Source organism: Propithecus coquereli, unplaced genomic scaffold, assembly GCF_000956105.1.
Source record: "Propithecus coquereli isolate 6110/MARCELLA unplaced genomic scaffold, Pcoq_1.0 Scaffold44, whole genome shotgun sequence".
In the NCBI taxonomy this organism is placed as follows: Eukaryota; Metazoa; Chordata; class Mammalia; order Primates; family Indriidae; genus Propithecus; species Propithecus coquereli.
Window position 1 is genome coordinate 5,104,731 of NW_012150174.1, and position 19,632 is coordinate 5,124,362.

Genomic DNA, 19,632 nt, shown 5'->3' on the forward strand with positions numbered 1-19,632 from the left:
AGTATTTTATATAGAAAAAATTCTTCTTTTTAGAAAATAAAAATATGAACTAAAAAATCCAATAAAATAATAGTCTCATTATGCATGCATGCACATGTATGAATTTATACATATACACTCATATGTATTCTGCAGGAGAGAAAGTAATAGCAAAAATACACTTAAGCAGGATCCAAAATGTACTCTAGAGAAATATAAGCACAGGAGACACACATTGTAAGTGCAAACTCAAAAAATTATCTGTTAAAATTTTATTACTTAGTAATATACGGTGGGACCAGTTTATAAGTGGTGTGGCAATGGTAGCAAAAGTGGCAACAAGGAACTCAGCACTCAACATGTCTAATAAATAGTGATTCACTTAGTGATTCAATAAATATTGACACTGTGAAGGATCAAAAATTTCAACACTTCCACAGATCTTTAACTGATATCTTTCAGATAAGCCAAATATTCTAGGTAAGTAAGAAATTGCCTGCTGATACCATACTTCAAAGGAATTACCTTGGAAAATTAATGATTTCATGGTCTATAAAATTGCATGGATCCAAAATATGATATGGTCTTAAATAATAATAAAAAATATTATTCTATCATCTTGCTATCATTTTGGCTGCTCTTTATATCTTCAAATATTTTTCACAACTAGAGTATGTATCTGCACCCTAACAAGTTTATAAACATTGTAAATATGGTTCATTTTCTCTGCAATCACCTTAATAATGTGATTATTTAATAATATGCTTTTGTGTGAAATTATTTACTAAAATGTTTAGTTTTTTATATAAAAATTAAATAACTATTCGCATCCTTTATCTCAGAAATCAGTCTTGCATTTGGGCTCTAGAAGTAATGAGTAGTGATAGGTCATTACTGTCATATAGTCTTGAGGCAGAGGGAAATTAACAGAAAGATAAATGTCAGTTTTACAGTAACTAAACACATGGCATCTAAGATATGGACCTAAAAATAACCACATATTCAAATTATTTATACAATGTATGTGTCATTTTAGAGCTCATTATATTTCTTTTTTCTTTATCTTTGATGGGATTAGTTTCATTTGATTTTTGCATTGAGGCAAAAGACAGACATCTCCTTTTCCTTGGCTTTAATCAGTCTCAAATTCATCAAAGAAGAGAGAAAATGATGCTCATTTCATAAAAGGTTAACATCAATATTAGGACAAATTTTTTTCTTCTGACAAATCTGTGCTGTATTTATATTAACTAAATGTTTAAAAATACTAATCCTGAGCAAGAATAAAATAAAAACAGTTTGGACTAAAGAATAAAATTCCTTCATTGTTTAAACCAAAATAGCTTTAAAATTCAACCATAGAGCATAAAGTCAATAAAACTGGAATTCAGACTTCTGATGTCCACGGCAAACCTGAATACTTTGAGCAGAAATAAACACACATAGTAGATAATATGCAACAGTAAAAAGCATCAGAAATTGATGCACCTGGAATTTGTTAAATATAACAAAGCTCATTCAGTCTTTCATGGATAAAGCCTAGCTAGGAGAATAGCACAAAACCGTATTGCATTGAGCAGAAATCCCTCAGAAAGGCAACACTGGATTCCTTTTCAGATAGACATAGACTTTTTTTCAAAACATCCAAAGACATAAAAGACACATTGAGAAATACAATATGAATTCTGTTTTCATGAGAGCAAAAAGTTCTGGCCACTTTGGTAACTGAAGTAAGTCACCTGAGTTTTTAGTACCCCCCAATGAAAAATAAGAGCTCACTACCCAGCAAAGCAGTATCATAACAAAGTATCTATACACCAGTGAAGGATTTAAGTAAAGGCTTTGCAACATGGGTCAACTCAAGCCTAGCTCTAGGAACAGTTTTCTAGTTCATGTGGTGAAAGTGCATAGGAGTGGGAAACTGCCAGTACAGCAAGGATCCTCTCACAGTATTCCCTGTCCACGGGGGACGGTCAGCTCAAGGTCGGCACGGTCGAGTAGGCAATGATTTCTGCCCCTGGGCACAGCCCTCCAGGCTTCCTCATTATGACTTTTCTTTTATTCAAACTGTTGCTTCTTCCTCTTCATCTGCTTCTTCAATGACCTGAATCTCATCTGCTTGAGGTAAGGAGGAATTCTCCGCTGGCAGCTTATTCCCATCAGCTTTACATTTTTCTTCTTCCTCTATGATTTCCTTCCATATCTTATGGTTTTCAGTGAGGTGGTGCATTAGCTGGCAAAATATTCGTCGTCTGGTTTTCCTTCTTGGCGGTTCTGTGAAATTTAAAACAAATATATCTAAATCATAGCAATATGATTCAATCATTCATTCAACAAATATCTAAGTGCCTATTTATTCTAGGTATTTATCTAAGCATTGGGGTTATAATAGTAAACAGTATTATGAAATAATAGTATAAAATAATATAATAAAATAGTATTATAAAAATAATCCCTATATTATGGAGCTCACATTCTAGTGGAAAGATCTGGACAAACAAAAAAAAGCAAAATAGGAATATGTTAGATGGCATTATAAATATGGATAAAATGGATGGTATTATAATTATGGATAAAAATAAAACACAGAAGAGGTTTAAGAAAAGACTGGGTAGGTATGGGGGAGGGAAGTATACTGCTGAAATGTCAAATAAAAATAGTAATAATCCAAAGTTAAAAGCCAACCTTTTAAGGGCGTTTTATGTATTGAATTAAACGCAATTACCAACATTTTGATGAGTATAGTTTTTAGAAGTCAGTCGACTTTCCCCAGTTGACACTCAGGTGCTAATGGCATTATGATTCAATTTTTAAAAAAACTTTAAATAAATTTTAATAGGATTTTCTATGCTAATCCTAAATGCAAGGCACGTGTATGTCGGCGGGTTGTTCCTTGTAGTCATCCTATTTATTCTGATTTATGGCATGTTTGAAAATTTAAAAAAAGCTAGGTATAATTTAAATTCTTAAAAATTAAGAATTCTTTAAAATAAACAACAAATAACTGATTTCATTCACAATTACAAAGGTGACAAATGTTTTTTTAATTTTCCATTCATACTCATCGTCTTATATAGAAAATTATAACACAGTTTGGTAACTCAAATTCATAATGCTATAAAACTTGGTTCTCCCCCTTAGAGCCAGAGAATGTATGTTTTCCTTTATCCCTCCACTGTTTTGAGCCATTTCCCAGCTCTATATGAAAGGCAGATTAGCAGGCTGCTTTGGAAGCTGTGTTCCTTAGCTGCCTGGTGGGGTTGAGGTTGGGGTGGGGTGTGTGAGGAGGGGTGACAGGAAGAAGAACTAGCTACTAGGACCCACCTCCCTCACATATGTTCGTATATGGTACAGCCCTATCACACATGCACATGTAGAGCCTGCTAAAGAGTACTGACTGGAGGACAACACCTCAAGAGATGTTACTTTAATTAAATAAGAATAAGAATGCTTGTTGTGTGACAGTATTAGCATAGTACCCAACATATAGAAATTACTCAAAACATGACTATTGATCTGAACATTTAGATAATAGTTAATCAAAATAGGACTGCTGAGCCGGGGGCAGTGGCATGCTCCTGTAGGCCCAACTACTTGGGAAGCTGAGGTGGGAAGATCACTTGACCCCAAGAGTTTGAGGTTCCAGGTGAGCTATGATCATGCCACTGCAGTCCAGCCTAGGTGACAGAGGACAGAGCAAGACCTCATCTCTAAAAAAACAAAACAAAATCAAAAAACAAAAGATAAGACTGCTGAATCTGTATCTAACTACCAAAGATCAAAATCCAAATTAAATATACATTTGCAGTTAATAAAGGTTCAGTATCCCTTGTCCAAAATGCATGGCACCAGAAGTGTTTTAGAGTTTGAAATATTTCATTATATTCCTATACTGCATAATATTCCTAATCTGAAAATTTGAAATCTGAAATGCTCCAGTGAGTATTTCCTTTGAGTGTCATGTTGGCACTCAAAAAGTTTTGAATTTTGGAGCATTTCATATTTTGGATTTCAGATACTCAACTTGTAACAGTAAATAAATGATAGTATCCTTGTGTTCTTACTAGAATTTAGATTGTCCTCCATTTCTTCATCATCTGTATCTAATTCTTCACCATCTTCATCATCACCACTTTCAGTATCATCATCTTCTTCTGCTTCTATCCATTGACCTGGGAGCAAACCAGCAGCATCATAGGAGTTACACAGGGGACCCACTATGTGGGTGATAAAAGATTCTTGGAGTTTTGCTAGTTGAGGAGAAGAACGATCCATGAAGGGACTGATGGGCAGACCAAGATTTGCTTCTTCATCTCCCTGAGCATTGGAAAAGAAAAGTACATTTTTAATTATTGAAAGAACTACTGAGCTTTGTTGTTAAAATTATCTTGGGTGTTTTTTAAATAAACATAGTCTATATCAAAATAATGTTTTACAAAGAAGCATCAATGAATCTAATTACTCTATCATTTCAACTGTAAGAATTTCTTTAATATTTGAGAAATCCTAAATAAAACTTTATTCTCACACTCTTTCCACATCAACCAGTATGTTTGATGCTCAGTTAACAAGGAAAATACATATCTTTTAAAATAAGTATTAGCAATTTTACTAACAACCTGCAAGATTCTACAATGTCAATTATAGATTCTCTTTCTCCTAGGGGCAAAGGCATAATGGAAATATTTTTGTTGTAGTTATACCTCAGATGCACGCAGCTGAATTTTGCAAGTGCTTTTCAATATCCCCCGTTTTTCTTTTTTAAAAAAAGGCAGAATCAGCCTTTTTTTCTCACTGATCTTCTGTATTATTTTTTTATTTCCAATTTCATTTAGTCCTGCTCTGACCTTAGTTATTTCTTTTCTTCTGCTGGGTTTGGGTTTGGTTTGCTCTTCCTTTTCTAGTTCCTTGAAACAATTCATTAGATTGTTGACTCGTTATCTTTTTGTCTTTTTGATGTAGGCATTTAAGGCTATGAATTTTCCCCTTAGGACTGCTTTTGCTGAATCTTACAGATTTTGATAATTTGTGTCCCCTTTGTCATTTAGTTCAAGAAATCTTTTGGTTTCCACCTTAATTTCCTCCTTGACCCAATAATAGTTCAGCAGTAGGATGTTTAATTTCCACAACTTTGTGTAGAATTGAGCGTTTCTGTTGGAGTATTTTATTCTGCTGTGGTCCGAGAAGATACAAAGTAAAATTTCTATTTTTTTTAATTTGTTGAGACATGTTTTGTGGCCTAAGATGTGATCTATCTTAGAGAATGTTCCATGTGCTGATGAGAAGAATGAATATTCAGTAGTTTGGGGGTAGAATGTTCTGTAAATGTCTGTTAGGCCCATTTGCTCTAGAGTCCTGTTTAAGTCCAGTGTTTCTTTACTTATTTTCTCCTTGGAGGATCTGTCCAGTTTTGTCAGTGGAGTGTTGAAGTTGCCCACAATTACAATGTTACCGTTTATCTCTTTGTTTAGATTTAGTAAGGTTTGCTTTATGAATCTGGGTGCACCTGTGTTAGGTGCATAAATATTTAAGATTGTTATGTCTTGATAAATTGTTCCCTTTACCATTATATATTATATAATGGCCTTCTTTGTATTTCTTTACTATTATTGATTTGAAGTCTATGTTATCTGATATAAGAATTGCTATACCTGCTTTTTATTGATTTCCATTTGCATGGAATAATTTTTTCCATCCCTTCACCTTGAGTCTGAATGAGTCTTTGTGGGTTAGATGTGTTTCCTGGAGACAGCAGATACTTGGCTTGTATTTTTTTATCCAATCAGCCAGGCTATGTCTCTTGAGTGGGAAATTCAAGCCATTCACATTTGTTGAAAGGATTGATAAGTAGGATGCATTTCTGCTCACTTATAACTTTGACTCAAACAGTACAAAAGCAATCCATATAAACAAAACATTTGTAGCCCTGTAATATTCTGAAATAATAATAAAAAAGGCAGAACCCTCTAATGAATCTAAATCAGACAACTCAAGGAGAAATACAATTTAAAGTAGAGCTTCTATGGTTGATGTGAAGATTCTGGGGCCAGAGCCCTGCCTACCCTCTGATACCTTCCCACTGTGGCTTCTAGGGTTCTAGAGAGCACAATTTGAGGTCAGAAAGATGAGGTTTCAAAACCTGCTTTTGCCACTTACTATCTGTGGGATGTTGGGCCAGCTCTTCACCCAATTTCATTGTGTGTAAAATTTGAATAATAATCTACCTTACAGGGTTGCTATGAGGAAGAAAGGCAATATTATGTAAAGTGTTCAGCACAGTGCTGAGCATTCCCCAAATGGTACTATTAGCACTTTAGTCCTACTGTTTGTTGAACTGGTTGGGTATAAATTACTCCCCACAATGTACAAATTCTGCAGGCAAGCAATGTCTATCTGAAATGAGCCAACATAACCCTGAAGAAACAACCAGAAACTGTTCCAGTGATTAACTATCCCATGATTAAAAGTCTTTTATGATTTTATCTTCTATGAGATAAGAAAACTATTAATATTTTTCAAAAAACAGTTGAGTTTATCTATAGGCCTCAGTAATTTCATAGGTATAGTCCAGGAGTTTGGCTATTCTAAGCCCATGGCAGTTAAATGGCTATAGGGATAAAAAGACAGTATAATTAGGAAAAGAAAAAGAAAAAAGTGGGCAAGGTTGTAATTTGCGCCCATATCTGATGGAGGTTTAACAGCATAACCAGAATGAGAAGGAATTTTAGTTCAGATGAAGTATGATTAGGACTTTCATATGTGGTAGGGCATCAGATGACATTTTCCTCCTTTGACATGAATAATAAAACTTAGGAAGATTAAGTGAAACTGTCTGAGATAATATATTATTTTTACTGATAGATCTGAAATTATAATAGCTATTTATTGAGCATTTATCTGTCAGAACTATTCTACAAACTATATATATATTAATTGATTTAATCTTCCCTTATGAGGTAGGTTCCATCATTATTCCTACTTTATCAATGAGGAAACTGAGGCACAGAGCAGTTAAGTAACTTAACCAAAGTCACACTGTCAATAATGAGAAGTCAGGATTCAACCTCAGGCATGGCTTCCAAGTTTATTTAATGAGTATTAATTCGATATGCTTTTAAGATAATTCTATAAGCTGGGTCTAAATTAACATTTCTAATGTTATTTCATTGAACTATTGAGTTTTCTAAACTTGACATGCACCACTATTTTTTTATTACCTATTTGTACAGATAATATAAAGATAGCATTTTCTTAAGCATAAAATTCCCCTTTTGTGAACATGAGATCTACTGGAGATCTCTAAGGCAGGCTTCAATTATTATTGAGAATGAGGATGCAAACTATGTATTATAATCTTACAAATTAGGTAAATATAACCATTTATTACCCAAAATTAAATATAATTTAGTTTAAATGTATCACAGAATAGTAAAACATTAATAATCTTGAAATACTTATATATTTCCATGATTACACAGTATGGTATTTCGTAACTTATAAACAGTGAAGTGTACATTATTAGGTTGGGATATTTAGCTAGGGTGGGTGAAAAACACTGCAAATTTACAATACAATCTGAGGGTAATAAATTACACCAGGTACATGGTTATATAGGCTCAAATTCATTGCTCCTGTTTTATACTCATAGTAAGAAAGCCCTCACTTGATAGACTTCTTTATCTTTCCTGATTATCAGGGCCAACAAGGATTTATAAGGAATGTAATTTTAAAGCCAAGAAGGTGTACTTGATATTTTGGAGATAATGAAATGTGTGGAAATCAGTGCACTTCTACATCGTAGGAAGCCTCAAAGTTGGACAAAAAATGGCACAGATTCTGCAAAGTGGTAGGATCATTTTAAAGTCAAAATATTTTAAAAGATATAACAGAAGAGCATGTTTGTACCTTTGGATCCTTGAAATTCACTAAGTATCTACTGTGTTCCCATTCTAGCCTTCTAATTTCTCCTTCTCTGCCAGGACTCTTGCCCAGTTAATGTTTCTATGGCAGGGTAGTTAGACCTTGTATAGCGGAGTTGAAAATGGGATGATATTCTTTAAATATATTCTGAGCACACTCTGAATAACTTAAAAACCACTTTATCAGGAAATAAATTTTTCTAGGTTATAGATTCTCAGGGTTGAAAGGGACTTTGAAATCATAATGTAGTCTATCCTTATCTCTAGATTCAAGGGTATGTTCACTCCACTCCAGAGAGGCAATAAGCTATTTTTTGTTGCTTTAAATTTTAGCTGCAAAGGCAAACAGATCTGAGAAAATCCTAAGAACCACAGCAAATCCAACAGTTTCTAACCCTTGCCAGGCAAAGCGACACAGATTTCAAACACTTAATATAGCTATTCAAATCCCAAACCCCAGTGTCTTCACATGGCAGCTCTTAAAAATCCCAGAAATCTCATGTTTCAACTTACCTGTTCATAAAACTCATTGACAATGCCTTCTGTCCATTTCAAATGCAAGTCTCGAACTTTTGCTGGGCCATTTATATCTGCCAGTTTGATGCACACCTGGCATACTAAGAGGCGATCATTTTCACTATTCCATTCTATGCCATTACTATTTACATCATTGGCCTATTTTGGAAAAAAAAAATTATTTTAGGTTCTGAGAGCTCAGGAGTTTTTTAATAGTTACTGGGGTTTTTTTGTTTTACTAAATTATCTTAAAACTGTTCCTGTCTTAATGACAGGAAGAAATTTCAGTAAATGTTTCTTTTAATCAGTTTATACCATAAAATGGACCTCTATGAGTTAAATTTCTCTTTAAAGTGTCACTATAATTTTGTTTCAATGGAACCATAATTTTTTAAAAACATAAAACCAACAATGGGTTTCAATATTTGTGATTACCAAAGAGAATTGTAATTTATATGTGCATGCATATATACGTGTATTATGTATAAGTATATATAGGCATATATCATCAATAAATCATATAAGAATTGTAACTATTTCTTCCTCAAAAAAAGAACACTTAGCCTGGGTAACAAAGCAAGATCTCATCTCTACAAATAATTTAAAAATTAGCCAGGCATGGTGGTGTGTGCCTGTAGTCCCAGCTACTTGGGAGGTTGGGGTAGGAGGATTGCTTAAAGCCCAAGAGTTTGAGGTTGCTATGAGCTATGACTGCCCCACTGCATTCTAGCCCAGGAGACAGAGTGAGACCCTGTCTCAAAAATAAAACAAAACACTTAAGAGCTAAGGAGAAGTTGGCTCTAGCTGTGAAAAGTAACATGATATAGCTAAAAGAATACACGTCTTAAAAGCTGACCCCTATGCTTTTAAATCCTGACTCAGAAGGAATTACTAATTCAGTGTATAATATTGGAAAAATTACTTAACCTATTTGACTCTAACTTTCTTCATCTATGAAATAGGAAAAGTAATATCAATGAGGATAAATAAATAAAAAATGCCTACTTCATAGTAAATGCTAAGTAAATATTAACATTGTTATTTAAATAAATGGTAATTACCATTATTACTTAGGCAAACTAGTATGCCTTCCAAGAACTCAAATTTCCTTTTGTAAAAAATGAAGAGAATGGGCCAGATCATGACTTTTGAACTTTAGTGTGATAGTTGTTTTTTTTGGCATCAAACCCCTTTGTCAAAGGACAATTTATGAAGACCACCACCACAGAAAATACTTAAAGGGAGACCTATTTTGATTGAAACTGGGTAGGAGGTCTAGAGCCCCGCTCATATGGCATTTTCCTGAGACTTCAGAATAGAAGTTTTTGAGGAGCACAGATTCAGAAGTATTGGGTGAAATAATCTTTTACCTGTAAAAGGTGACTTAAGCACTTAAATGAATTTTATTATTAAATAAAAATAAAAGTGAATAGAACTATATGACTATGAAACAATTTTAAAGGTACCCTGATTTCTTACTGATTTTAAAAAGTATTTTATTAATATCATGATAGCAACACATATAGGAGTCTCCTTCCAGGGGTTAAATCTAGTACTCCTTTGTTACCAGTTTCTCTACCCTGAAGGTGCAGCTTCTTTTAGGTCACAAAAGTCATCAAGAAAGCAGCGGCTTCTTGCCAGCTAAAGAAGGGGGCATCCTTCCCTTAGGAATCTAACGCAGTCCTTCTCAACATTTTTTCACCCCAAATATCTGAGGGATAGAACACACTCTTATTAGTACCATTCTCATACTAGGGCAGTGATTCTTGATCTCCCAATGATTGAATTCTTTGAGGGGAGAGACTTCGACCTGTTCTATCCTCATTCTTCCCTAGCACAATGACTGAACAGAGTGGGCAATCCCAATAAATAGCTGTTGAATGAGTGAATCATTCTCAAGTAGAAGAGGGTACTTCCCTTCCCCTACACTAGGCAGTTAAAGAATCATAATATAAAGAAGGTGTAACAGGTGTGGTGAGGTAGGCATAACTGGCTTCTTAGAAACATATCTTTAATTTCATATAATGCCTTACTTGACACTGTGTATGACATTCTCAAATTTGCCCATAAAATCATTTGAAATAATTAATTGATTTGTCACTATGTGAAAGAAAGTCACAATAATACAAGTCTATGTGTTGAAAGAAAATATAACAAGCAATTGTATTTTAGGACATGTTACCATAACAATAAAAACGTTTTATTTTAAAAAATTTAAGTGCATATTATTTTGCATGAATTATTTATTGTTACTTCATGAGTAGTATTAATTCTGACTTAACATTAAAAAACACCTTTTATCAGTAACAGTGATAACAATGATTTCCATTTTTGAAATCAAGCGCTAATTTGCATAACAAACCTTGGCATTGAATTCAGCAAGAAAATCAAAATGCTTTTTAAGATCTGTGGCAAGTATTGCTTCAATGACTAAAAAACGAAAGCGCTTGAATTCCACATGATCAAGATTAAGAAGGAAGTTGTATTCTGGGCGAGAAAGATATAAATTCCAAGCTGATGCAGCATGATGATTTTCCAGAACAGATTTGTCGTTGTACAAAACTGCCTAAAAAGGAATATAGAAAACAAGACAGACATCTCAAAGATACTAAACTTTAAAAATTAATAGGGTTGGGGCTGGTTGGAAGAATACAAACAATGAGTACCTATGATACACCAAGCATTTTACCAGGTATTTTAGTACCTGTGAGAATGGATTGTGATCATCTTATAAATGAGTAGACTGAAGTGCAAAGAGGTTATGGCACACCTTTCCTTCCAGCATGCACAGCTAGTAAGTGAAAGGGTTATTTGTCTCCAAAGTTCGTCTTCTTTGCAGACACCCATGCTGCCTCCCAAGAGATATAAAGTTGATATTTTGAGGTCTATTTCATTTAATCAGTAAGCATTCTCAGATAAAGCTTCTGTTAATAAAGTCAAGGGATCAAGAGTAGGTATAGGGATACATTTCTATTCTTTAGCCAGCATGGAGTCAGTGGTGATGGGGACTTAAGAAGAGGAGGCAGGAGTACTGTCCAGAGACCCACATGTCTGAGAGGGACATCTCCTATACTCCCATCCTGACACAGTGCCTGAGTAAGAGAGAAGCATGAAAAAGGTAAAAGCACAAATACTCTGGTTCAAATGGTGTGGAACTACTCACTTTTTCTCCACCTCACTCCAGTGGAAGACCCTGAGGTGCCTCCTCAGTACTCTAGGACTTTGGAATACAGATTCAAAACCACTGGAGTATAGAATTTCTAAAGCCTCTTCCACCTCTAAAAATTAAGCAATTTTTCAAATTATTAAAAAAGCATAGTAATTATTAAAGAATGTCCACAGCCAAGCTGTGCTAAAGGCTGGGGATAAAAATAAAAGCCTTGTTCCTGTTTTCATGGAGCTTACTGTCTAACGAGAAAGGACAGATAAAAATAGGAGATCTCAGGTAAGATACCTATTCTTAGAGCTTAATTAAATAGCTCCACTTATTATTTGTGAAAATTAGCTATAGCCTGGATTTAAGCACTGATGCCTAATACCATATGACTATTTTTTACACTATTTTATTTTAGGTAAGAAATGGTATGATTTAAACTTTACAACGGGCCATATAAAGGCATTTCATGCTAACCTTAAGACAACCTCTAAACATCATAAATCCCAAAGAGAAAGAGTAAGCTTCAAAAGCTTCCTGTGAGGTCAATTTACATTTAATAGTGATTTGACTAATTCATGCTCAAATATGATGAAGACTGATAAACTATCAGAATTGTCTTGTCTGTTCAGGAAGAAGTAATCATATCTCAGACTCATTAAAACACAATGTACAATGAGTACCCCGTGAAGCTAGCTGACTTAATAACTTTTCTCAGCTAGCAAGATCAGTTAACAAAAATGAGTAAGTTCAGAATTCCTTCACCATCAAACTACTCTTTGAAATTAACAAAGAAATATGAAGTGGGGCAAAAATACGAATCAATATTAGCATCTAGATATAATCACCATACTGGAAACTTCAAAGACAAGGTGAAAATGAGATGGATTGAGGAAAGGCTAACTAAGTCACTGCATGAGAAGGATAAACCTACCTGAAGAGCAAGTAGAAGGTGTCCCCTGCTGGACCCCAATAAACTCACTTGTTCATAGCTGAGTGGTGGCAAGAAAGATTCATGGAGCAGTAAGTAGGAAGCAAACGTCAATTCTACCATGGAAGAATGCTTGGAGGTAGCACATACAGCAGCAGACCAAGCTTAAACTTAGTAAGAAAAACATTCCAGGTAAAACAAGTAATGAAGCCACAGCTAGCTCTTACTAGGGCTCTTTAAAGTATGGAAGATAGTGCCCCAACTAATTTAAAGCTGCAGTATATTAAAATCCTTTAACTTTGTGCTAAAATACCTTGCTACCTTCTTCATCTAGCTATTGATCCCTTCCTTCTCTCTTCAGGCAAATACATCTATAATTTGGCAAAACAAATTAGTTAATCATAAACCTTACTTTTCACCCTCTGAGTTGGAAAGATCCAAAAAAGGGTTTCATACAAACTGACAGAATCTTAGCAAATAGTAACACCTATGAGCAAAAATATGAGCAAAAAGAGAAAACCCATCAGACATACGAAAGACTGAGATCAAACAAAGGAAGAGTCTGACAAAGCTGAACAAATGTCCCTGTTTAAAAAGCAAGAAACAGGAGGAAATATTTTTAAAAATCTAGGTTATAGTCATGATCTGATGACTAAGAGGGTACTTCAAGTGAAAAATCTTGGATTAAGAAAGACTGTTCATTTAAAAAATAATATTCCTAACTTTAAGAAAATCCAGTAGAGGTAGCAAACAAACAAGATGCTACAGAAAACAAAGCAGCTAGTTTTAAAAAAGATATTTTAAAGAAACAGTCTTAATGAACAGATATCACCATGGGATTCTATTACCCTGAAGTTCTGGGTTTGTTCTAAAATTTCTAATAATCTCTTATCTTCCTTTGTCTTAGTTATCACCCTTGTTTTGTTAGGTGACTTTCTTAGGATGAACAGGCCATGATTTTTTGAATCATTGCATATCTGAGAATCTCTTTATTTTGCTCTTATGCTCAATGGTACCTTAGGTGATTATAGAACTAACTTGAAAATAATACCCCCACACCAGCACAGCTATCTCCTCCCTGCTTTGCTTCTTCCCTAGCACTGACGCCATAACTATCTCCCTCTCGCCCCCCTCTCAATCGCTGTCTTTCAAACACACACACACACACACAATTTATTTATTTTCTTGATTTACTAGAATATAAGTTCCAGGAGAGCAGACTTTTCCCCCTATTTTATTTAATAACAATGCCTAAATAGTGCCTGTCCCACAATATGATGCATCCAATAAACACTGAACAAGTAAACAAATTACTAAATTCCTTTAGAACGTTGAGGACTTTATTCCAATATCGTCCAGCATCCACTGCTGCTAAAATATACTGCCAGTTGAATTTTTGTTCTTTTACATATGTGTTGTTTTCATCCTCTCAGGAATTCTTTTATTTTTAAAAATAGATCTCTAGTATTCTGAAATTTTTCTAGGGCGTATTACATGTGTGTTGGGGGTTGTTTTTCCCTGTTCTATTTCCCTGGCACTTGGTGAACCCTTAAATCCAAAGCCTCCCCTCTTCTTAGAACTCCCACTAATCAGATCTTGACCTGTCTCCCATCCCCTATCTTCTCCTTCCCTATATTTTCTATCTTCTTGGTCCATAGTCTAGGAGAGATTACCTGGATTTTTACTTCCAATGCTTGTATTATATTTTTTAAAATTTTGCAGTAATATTTTTAATTTCTAAGAACTCTAACTTGTTCTCTGATGTTTCCTTTTTTACAGTTTCCTCTTCTTATTTTACAGATGCAATATTTTTCAAATTCTCTGAGAATTTTTTTTTTTTAAGTTAAATGCTTTTCTAGTCCCTAGGTTATCTTTTCCCCTGTGGTTGATTATTCTTTTCATCTTAGCCTTTTCTTTCCAGGCTGCTGGCTAATGGGCATATGCCTGGTGATTATTTGTTGATATAAAAAATGAATTCTAGATTGCAGGTGTAACTTTCCACTGCTGTTTTGTATGTTTTATTGCTGAGTCTCTCCCCTTGGGAAGGATGAGTAGGAACAATGTGATATGGATGGGGTTTGTTACCTAGCAAGTTTTGCTTTACAATTGCCAGACTGGGTGCCAGCTGTTAAATTTCCAGAATGAGAAGGATTCACTCTGGAGTATTAATACACATTCTGGTAACTCTTCTTCTCTCCAGGCAGTTTCCTTTAATACCTAAGAGATGAGTTTTCTGCCTGGAGGTAAATGCAGCATTGTAGTAGCTCTGCTTAAAGGGGTGCGTGTGTGCATGTATGTGTATGTGTGTGTGTACACCCACAGGGAGAGCAAGCAGAGGCAAATAGCATCATGAGTCTCTCTGGGGTTCTAGCCATGCTATGGCCTCCTTTTGTTATACTTTTGTTTTATCTGTCAATATTTGTCTATCTGCTTTTCATTTTCCAGAAATACTATGAAATTTTCTGATCTATTGGTGATAATACCCTTTCACTTATTCCTCTCTGTTGTGATGAGCCTATTATCTTACTATCATTTTAATGAGTTCTCAGGATGAAGGGGAGACAAATACATGTTTAGTCATCATCTTGGTCCATACTCTGGCAGATAAAACAAATTTACAAATCTCAACTTAAAATTTTGTTTTCTTTTACCCCAAATCTCATCAAAATATTCTAGAAATACAATTATCTCAAGCACTAATCTCCATCTTTCAGCCAACTTTTCATTTGGAAATAGCTTAGAAATCTCTTAGAATCTTATTAATACGGACATTCCTCCAGGATATACCTGACTACGTGCTTCATCTTCTTTCATGGCAAGAATTCTCCTGCGTCTTCCCAGAACACTTTCCTTACCATGAAAGAGAAGAGAATGCTTGTCTCTATAATACACTGGAATTATAATATCTTTCACTAGCTATAGCCTGACTAGACCCACTGAGCTTCCAAAGATGAAAGAACCTACTTTATTATTTAACCACATCCTTATCTCATAAATGCTAGCTGAACAAGGCCTCTTTGGGAAGAATAGAATATATTTCAGAGAAGGTAGGAGTGTTACAGAGCAAAGAATTCAGGCATCTTTCAACATTCCACAAAAATTTACTGAATGCCTTTTGTGTGCCAGCCACCATTCTAGGTATTATGAAATAAAAGAGACAGAAGTCCCTGCCCTCACAGAACTTTGTATTTCACTGAGGAGAAACATATAATAAACAAAATATATAAACAGAATATATAGTATGCTCAATGATCATTGCTATGGAAAAAATAAAGCAGAGAAGAAGCTTCACAGTGCTAGGAAGAGGATTTTGAAATTTTAGATGAAAGCAGGGGACAAAATGAGCCATGCAGATATCTAGGGAAAGAGTCCCCGGGGCAGGGAGAACGGAAAGTGCTAAGGCTCTCAGAAAGAGTGTGCCCAGGATAGAGAGGGAATAAGAAAGGAGGCCAGAGAAGCTAGATTTGAGTAAGTAAGAAAAGAATAGTTAATGGGGCTAAATAATATGGGGCATTTTAATGACTCTTTTACTAGGAAGCAAGGTTAATGCTGCTGGGGAGTTTGGAACAGAGTAATGAAACTCATATTTAAACAGGGTCACTTGGCTGATATGTGTTGAGACTAGGCTGAAGGCAAGCAGGGAACAAGCAAGGAGACTAGGTAAGAGGATACATTTTTTCATAGGTGAACTCTAATTAGTCTCCTTTCCATTGTAGCACTTCCTATTGCTTCCTCTATTGGCAATTCTTAACAATGAGAAGTTGGAAACAACATGATTACTGATATTATGTTCAGACTTTCTGTTTGTATGTTGATTAGGACAACAGATTTGAGTATGCAACTTGTATAAATTGTGTTTATGTATCATTGTGTTAAATTATCTCTATGTGAGAGAGTTAACACTAGAATTCACTTATTTGTCATATCCTTTAGGGAGAGGTAATGAGCAAATTTGACTCACCTATACGCAAAACAAATGAAAGAAGTAATAAAAATACCGAACAGGCTAGAATGGTAAATAATTTCTATGATAATAATTAATATGACTTATTAATATTAATCAATAATTAATAATTTCATGATATTTGACTCAGGAGTTTCTCATGCCATATAATTCAGTAGAAAACTTTCCATATGTTATCTCTTTTTACCCTTAATCATATCAGATACATATTTTTAGGTTCAGAAGAATAAACCTTTATTTGAGTTCACACAACTAATAAGTGGGCAACAAAAATCAAACACAGGACTCTTGTTCTCAAGTCCAGTGCTTTTTCCACTGTGCCACTACTCCCCAGCCTATGCTTCTCAAAAGTTGTAGGATTTTCAAAGATTATGATATATTAAATCAGAGAGAATGGGCACCTGATTCTTGCAGAACAGTATTGCGAATGGGGAAATATGTGATCCTTGGGGGCAGTTTCTTCCAAAACAATAGTTAGAAAATGGGTAAATATTAATAACTAGGTTTAAATTCATCAGAAATTTACCTGTGGAAATCATAAGCTATTAATAGAATCTCATTGGATAAATGAAAGATATGGCCCTTTTAACCCATTTACACACACACACAGCATTATACCCACTTACACACATACATATACAGACCTCCCTATATTCCTCCCTTTCACCCAAACATATGCTTGAGATTCAAGAGAATTTATCTCCTATATTTAAAAAGTTGGAGTGTATGAAAGAGACAAAGGTGAAAAAGAAACACAGAAAATGGCTATAGAAGATGAAAGTATTGGAACTGAGGTTTAAACATAGAATGATAAAGTGAAGAAGTCAGATGAATTCAACAACAATTACTGAGTACCTACTTTCTTTGTAAGGCATGCAGTTAGAAATACATAGATGATATTTCAGGAATCCTCTGCATAAACAAACCCCACTACCACACTAAATTCTATTTAACCCACAACCACACTAAATTCTTCTCAAAGCTATGCATTTAGTTCCAGGTCCTAATGTTTAAAACTATTGCAATTACAGTATCCATTTGTTGGGAACTCCTATTTCTTTATGCAAATTGTAACTCTAAAGGAACTTCATATCTTATCATTATCAGCTGTACTGAATACAAAATAATATTATACCAGAAGAATTTTTACACACAGTTATATATTCAAAGCTAAGAGATTTAGGGTCTGAATATTAAGGCAAATCTTAGGGGAAAAAAGAGAACAACAGAAAGATTAATAGTTCTCCCCAACCATTTATAGCTTTTATCCATATGACTATGACCTAAGCAGAAGGAATATAAATCTTAGATACAGTCAGTTTTGTCAATTTGATCAAAGACAAATATATTGACAGCAAGGACTCTAGAATTTGACAAAACAGTGAATTACTATTTTAAAAACTGTTTACTATTTTCTAGTTGAAGGTGATTTTTTCCTAATTTCCTAGCACCTATATGTCAATGCCATGTGTTTATTCAATTAATTAAAATCTAGAGTCTTAAAGTCAGGTGGAATGGCCATACAATTCAACTGAAGAATGATTTATAATGGGATGTGCAGCATGCTTGTAACATTTCAGAATCACTCTTTAAATTTTCTGAAAAAGTATTTCCTACCTGAGGGGCATTTGTAGCCACTAAAAATGCATTTGTCCGCCCTGGGTGATCATAATCATGCATGGCAGCTGCCACATACAAAGCCATCAATTCTAATGCAGGAATGTTTGAAGATAGGCAGCCATAACTCTCATCTGGAATAGAGCAGCTCTTCGAAGAAATATAAGCAATTCGCCCAGGGTTAATTCTACCATCGGAATCTGAGGAATAATAAATCATAAAATAAACCAGCATTAGCACATAACAATTATGCTAAGGAGACGATTTACTATAGGTAATGTGATTACTCATCTAACTTGTTGACTCAACTAAGAAATAAACTCTATGAACTTAAAAGAGTATACTATTACCAATATGCATGCTAATACAGAGGAACAGTGTTAAATATGACCCTGAAGTTGCTTACTTTACAAGACAGGATAGGATTCTCATGCCAGTTTGATGTTAACTTAGGGTAATAATAATTTTAAAAAACCTCTTATTTTTAAACATTTGTTATTAAAGGGCTAGATATAATGGTTAGGGTATAGGATGTAACAGAAAAAAGCAATCCTAGAGAATAAAATTTTATGAAATGAGTATAGAGATTTAGGAATTTAATGTATTGCCAAACTAAGCTCTCAACATAGATGCTGTTCAAATCTCATCAGAAAGATTAAATTTCATTTGAAGCCCTTTTCCCCTTCTTTTTCCTTCCATGAAGCTCTGTATAATATAAGAGAATGAAATGCTATGGAAAACGAAAAGGCATGAAAAACTGGAGAATGTGTCAGTCAATATAACTCTACCCCCTTGTCAGAAACAATATGTTCACTATCCACACTGTGCTTCTGGTGTCTTAATACTTTACCATTCACTTCTATTTTTATATTTTGGTAGCTTTATCTATCTAGATGATTAGTCCGTTATTTTTTCTAAATGAATCTTAAGAAAGTATAAGGAGGGAAAAGAAACAAAGAAAAAGGAAAAACAAAGAAAAAAAGAAAAAAGAGGATACAGCACATAAAACCACAAAGATATTAGGGATACAAAATTTCCCTGGTTGTATTCATCAGTGGAACCTAGACATAATGTTCTGTCTTGTCAAAGTTCAAAACGATTTTTTAACCGTAATTCAGTTGACTCAGTATTTGCCATCAAAAGAATTTTTTAACATAATGACTTTAATACACTAGTCACAATTATAAAGATACCTCATTATTTTCATGATATTTATATTTGTACCTGAATTGAGTTTTAGAGTAACCCACACTAGAGCTATTTTTAAAAATTATTTATTTGTTTATTATGTTTAAAGATATGTTCTCGCTATGTTGCCCAGGCTGGAGTGCAATGAGTATTTACAGGCATGATCATCATAGTGTCCCACAGCCTTGCACTCCTGGCCTCCAGTGATCCTCCAGCTTTAGCCTCACTCACCACTGTCCTTGGCTTAGAGCTATTTTTAAAATAATCATAAAAAATACAAATACCCGTCCCCTCCTCCCTCCTCCCCCCACTCCCTCCCCCTCCCCCCTGTCCAACATCCAATAGATGTTATTCTTATATGTGC

The 19,632-nt window shown here is 34.5% G+C and overlaps 1 protein-coding gene across 1 annotated transcript in view; it reads right to left on the reverse strand.

Annotated features, from left to right (window-relative positions):
• Positions 1-1,791: 1,791 nt before the first annotated feature.
• The window catches only part of PDE3B (phosphodiesterase 3B, cGMP-inhibited), a 162,369-nt gene continuing 144,528 nt past the window's right edge, over positions 1,792-19,632 (reverse strand). The window contains exons 11-15 of the mRNA XM_012654173.1: positions 18,081-18,280; positions 10,777-10,980; positions 8,412-8,573; positions 4,044-4,296; positions 1,792-2,253 (exon numbers count right to left, since the gene is read on the reverse strand). Coding sequence (XP_012509627.1) covers positions 2,042-2,253; positions 4,044-4,296; positions 8,412-8,573; positions 10,777-10,980; positions 18,081-18,280 — 1,031 coding nt within the window. The 3' untranslated portion in view covers positions 1,792-2,041. The remainder of the gene's footprint in view (positions 2,254-4,043; positions 4,297-8,411; positions 8,574-10,776; positions 10,981-18,080; positions 18,281-19,632) is intronic.